This window comes from Neltuma alba, unplaced genomic scaffold, assembly GCF_004799145.2.
Source record: "Neltuma alba isolate B1F8T4 unplaced genomic scaffold, ASM479914v2 tig00004978_pilon, whole genome shotgun sequence".
Taxonomy (NCBI): Eukaryota; Viridiplantae; Streptophyta; class Magnoliopsida; order Fabales; family Fabaceae; genus Neltuma; species Neltuma alba.
Window position 1 is genome coordinate 3,988 of NW_021633935.1, and position 5,591 is coordinate 9,578.

Genomic DNA, 5,591 nt, shown 5'->3' on the forward strand with positions numbered 1-5,591 from the left:
GTTTGGGAGAAGAATATACTTAATTTTTTTTTCAAGGTTTTAACTAAGCTTGTTTAACAATAGTTCTAAGAAGCAGTAAAGAAATTGTATTAATAAAAAAAAAACAGAAGATAAAATTGTTTACCAAACCCCTGTTTTGAATGTTTTCGCTAACGATCTATTCAAAAAATAATTGAAAGTGAAAATTGAAAAATAAACACAAACTCGCATGAATATGTTTGGCGCAACAATTTTCAAGTTAGTTTTTTTTCTTTTTTTGCCATACTTAATACGTTAACTGTTTGGTGTATAGGGGGAGGGGGGAGTCAACTGTCTCGGGTCAACAAACCAAGGAAACTACCCTGTCACCTTCCACGCGGCATACTATTCAGGCAAAGCTGGACTTTAGCGATTCATAATCTTTATATAAATGTGACTTAACAATGGTCCTAACCATACTTGTCCCTCGAAGCCGTTCCTTCCAAACACGAGGCATGGCCAATGCATTCTGCTACTCCAATCTTCTTGCTCTATTATTCTCCTTCTTCCCCTTCTTTCTCTTTGTTGATTCACTTTACTTTCAAAAGTCTGGATTTCACTCTGATGATGCTGACATCCTCTACTTGGGATCTGCAGGATCCCAAGCTGGTGCTATTACATTTAACATAAATAAGGGTTATACTTGTCAAGTAGGATGGGCCATCTATGCCAGAAGGGTGAAAGTTTGGGACTCAAGCACTGGACGCATCACAGACTTCACTTCTCATCATACTTTTACTATAGACACTGAAGGTAAAACTAGCTACGGCCACGGGCTTTGCTTCTTCCTTGCTCCTTTTGGTTTTGAAATCCCTCCAAATTCTGCTAGCGGCTTTCTAGGCTTATTCAATACCACAACCAGTCTTTCATCCCAAAGCCAACTTGTTCATGTGGAGTTTGACACTTACCCAAATTTTGAATTTGGTGAGACCACACAACATGTAGGAATCAACAATCATTCCATTGTTTCATCATTATCTACGTTTTGGAATGGTAGCCTACATAGTGGTGATACCGCAGATGTGTGGATTACCTATAACTCTACCTCAAAGAACTTGAGTGTATCATGGAACTACCATAACACACATAGTTCTCAAGAAAACAATAGTCTTTCTTATCCAATTGATTTATCTAAGGCATTGCCTGAATGGGTTACAATTGGATTTTCTGCTGCAACTGGACGGGTTGGAGAACTTCATACCCTTCATTCTTGGGAGTTCAATTCAACTTTGGATGATACAGAACAGAAGAACAACAACAAGACAACTCTTACAGTGATTCTAAGCACTGTTTTAGGGAGTATTAGTTTGATAGTTGGAGGAGCAATTGCAGCATATGCATTATTTTGGAGGAAGAAGAAAATGAGGAGCAGAAAAGAAGAAGGCATGAACTTAACATCAATAAATGATGATCTTGAAAGGGGAGCAGGACCAAGAAGATTCACTCATAGAGAGCTTTCTAAAGCTACCAATAATTTCTCTCAGGATAGGAAACTAGGTCAAGGTGGCTTTGGAGCTGTTTATCGAGGTTATTTTCCTGATATTGACTTAACAGTTGCAGTAAAGAAAATATCAAGGGGATCAAGGCAAGGGAAAAGAGAGTATGTAACTGAGGTTAAGATCATTAGTCAACTCAGACACAGAAATCTTGTGCAGCTCATCGGTTGGTGTCATGAAAAAGGTGAGTTCCTACTTGTTTATGAATTCATGCCAAATGGTAGCCTTGATACTCATTTATCAGGGAATAAGCCTCCTCTTTCATGGAATGTGAGGCACAAGATAGCTTTGGGATTAGCTTCAGGAATCTTCTACCTTCATGAAGAATGGCAGCAATGTGTGGTTCACAGAGATATCAAATCAAGTAACGTAATGCTAGATTCCAGTTTCAATGTAAAACTTGCAGATTTTGGGTTGGCAAAACTCGTGGACCATGATCTAGGACCCCAAACAACTGGATTGGCAGGAACATTTGGCTATATGGCTCCAGAGTATGTAAGTACAGGTAGGGCCAGTAAGGAATCAGATGTTTATAGTTTTGGAGTAGTTGTTTTGGAAATAGCCACAGGAAGAAAGGCAAATCACCTTATGAAGGATGGAGATGCTGAAGTAGGATTGATTGAGTGGATTTGGGATCATTACGGAAGAGGAGAGCTAGCTTTGGCCATGGATGAAAAGTTGGCAAAGGACCATGATGAGAGAGAAGTGGAGTGTTTGATGATTGTTGGGTTGTGGTGTGCCCACCCGGATAAGAATTTGAGGCCAACTATTAGGCAAGCAATTCAGGTATTATGCTTTGAGTCTGCCCTGCCAAACCTTCCGCCAAAGAAGCCTGTTCCAATGTATCATGTTCCCACACCAAAAGTAGTCTCTCAAGCTGTTTTATCGACTACAACCCTACAAAGTGGTCGTTAACCATGTTCAGGATAGGTCAAAACTGTTTTTTACAATCACCTATATACGGACAGCAATACAACTTATTATGATCATGCAAATCGGTGAAAGTTAGTGTCTTTATTTAAGTGACAAGTAGTACAAGTTTGATTCTTGGATATGATCACAATGTATGCTTTTTGTTATTACTTGAGACACCAACTAGTTTCTTTGGAAAACTATTGCTCAACTGCTTTTTTTCAATCTTTTCATGTCCATGAATCAGAAATACTTCATACTGGTTCTGCACACCAAGTTCATCACTAAAATAATTAGGATGTTAGTGCATCCACATGAATTAAGACCTGGGTACATGTAGTATTAAAATTAGGATATGTACTTAAAATGAGGGGCTCGATCTGAATGGACAACAGGAAGGTCAACTTCTAACCTTTAAAGAAATTTCTTAATGATTTGGCGAGTGTCTTTGCAATATGTTTTAATATATAAGTAGCAATAACTTTTCTTCAATGCTACAATAAATATTTGAATCGGTTTGAGCCACTAAGACCCTACACCCACATAGGAAAACGTATGTTTCATCCGATGACAGCGAAGAGTATCACATAAACTTATGATAGCTGCACGCAGACTTGTTAAATGATGTTTCCATAGGTCAGTCCTATGCCTAAATATAGTTCTTATCCGAAACTTCCTTAAAACATATGTAACACCTCACATAATTATATTCCCATACGCGATAAAATACTTCATTTAAAAATTCATACATATTTCTAACATTCTAAACAGGTCATAGTTTCAAAATATTTTCCAGACATAACAAAATAAACTATTAAAGTCTTGTAGTCATGGCAATTAAAAATATAACATAGTATGTGCTCGAGGAGCACAGAAGCCTTCATGGTTTACTCTATCGGAGCCTTCCATTAATTTCTACTAGATCCTTTGCCTGAAAATGTTAATATAAGGGATGAGATCAAACATCTTAGTAACTACTAAAATTCTAACCTATACAAGCAAATTATATATGATAAACAAAAATCTATTTATATGTGTACATATATTTGTATATGAAAATCACAGATTTTATACATTCAATTTAATTTCATTTTTGATTCAATAATATACCAACATCATTTTTCCAATATATCCAAAAAAAAAATGCAATATGTAGGCTGCCTTATATCATCATCCACCTTTATACTGCTTATTGGAGCCATAGGCTAACACATAATTCAATAGGAACTAATCCATTTTACTAAAGTATTCCAAACTCATCGATACTAGAGATATATCCAACCAAAGATATAGAGCTTAAGCTCGGACAATGGCTTCTCTCCTTTGCAAATAAAATAAAAAGGTGTCACATGTCCCATAGCTCCAGTAAATTCCCGACCAAAGGAAAACATGGAAGGAGGAGCCCTGACAAGTGTCATCCACTATGCACCGAGTGATGGCATACCACGTGGTAATTTTATATCCATGTAAATCTCTTTCTATCATTAGCCCAACAATACATATGTCATATGCAAATAATGTTACATCATAAATACGTCATCAAATATATTATCAAAAATAAGATAGCAATAAAATTTCTATACCATTTAACAACAACTCATGATAATTCTATAGCTATCAATATATGTAAATGTTGATCAAAATTAATAGCAATAAATCTTAACAAAATTAAGTAACATATCAAAACATTTATTTGGAAAAAAATCATAATATATATATGTTTCAATATGATATAAAAATAGTAAATCCATAATACAATCATACACAATTCACATGTATATGAAAGAATTTTCAGAGTTGCCTAGTACTCTTTAACTTACAAATATTCACACAAAGATTATTCTAAAATTCTCAAGAGTATACAAAATTACACATAAATATTTATTAATATAAAACTTAAAACTACTCTAAAATTCTAAGACCACCCTCTAAGCTAAAATTACAAAAATATATTAACTCTCCCAGATCTAGCTATTTATAATAGATACAATATTATTTTGAAAATATAATTTACATAGACTATTTAAAATTAATAAATTAAGTAAATATATTTTTATTACCCAAAATTTAACTATTTTACATTAAAATTCTTGATTATTTATTATAGTCTCCTTTAAAAAATTTTCTCAAACCAAACAACTTTTTTGAATTATAAACAAACCTAAACTCTATTTAATTTCATAAAATTCTGAAATTACAATTTTTCAAGCTTTCAAAAACCATTCCAACAATAGATCTTTAACTTATTCAATATTCAAACCAATTAAAATCTTAACAATATATTAAATAACTCAAATAAATTATTTAACTTAAATTTAATCAGTAAAAACATTCCATATCTTTTAATAACAAAGTTTTCAGCTAAAATCTTCATTTAAAATTCTCAAAACAATTATTAAACAGAACAGCATTACCCGCAACTAGTTTTTTAATTGCTTAGCATCAATGAAGAATAATAATTGTGCCTTGAAGTTGTTTAGAGGCAAGTTTGGACTATTGGCAGTTTCCTGCGTGTATAATTATTAAGAAGCTCTGCCGTCATGCTGTGCACTAGAATATTTTATAAATCCTTATTTTTTGCGACAACTAGAACTCGAGCACCATATCCGGAACAAACTAAATTTAAAAAAGCCCCAGAAATGCCAATCTGTTTTGGTCAAGTCCCTCATTTGATGCAGAATGGGGAACCTTGTTCTTCCATATTTATCTTCAGATCGCTTCGGTGTCTTTTTCTTTCTTGTTTTGATTCCCCATCATCATTAGGCCTTTATTAGAGTATATAAAGAGTATTATGTTATATAAAACCTATTTAACTGATTTAAGTAGATTAAAGATATTAGTTAAATTAGTTAATAGTTAATATGATATGTTTTTTTTTTCTAAAATACCATAAGTATCTTCCTTAATTTCCTCCCTCATTCTTTTACTTAATTATTGTTGAAGAATATTGATAAGGTTAATTTGAAAAAAATTAATAAACATATGAAATAGATATTACATATAGGACCAATATCAACTCTCTGATTAGACTCTACATTAAAGACTGAAGGAGTATATGATGAGCTATTAGAATAGGCAGAGTTAAGAGGAGCAAGAAGTATGGTGTGTACAAGAACAAGGTAATCAAATAATTGAGAGTTAGTTACTTAGATTTACCACATGATT

At 33.4% G+C, this 5,591-nt stretch overlaps 1 protein-coding gene across 1 annotated transcript; it reads left to right on the forward strand.

Moving 5' to 3' along the window:
- Nucleotides 1–473: 473 nt before the first annotated feature.
- On the forward strand, nucleotides 474–2,429 carry LOC114746412 (L-type lectin-domain containing receptor kinase IX.1-like). The gene has a single exon (XM_028934642.1). It carries the CDS (start codon nucleotides 474–476, stop codon nucleotides 2,427–2,429), a length of 1,956 nt encoding a protein of 651 aa, XP_028790475.1.
- The last annotated feature ends 3,162 nt before the right edge of the window (nucleotides 2,430–5,591 follow it).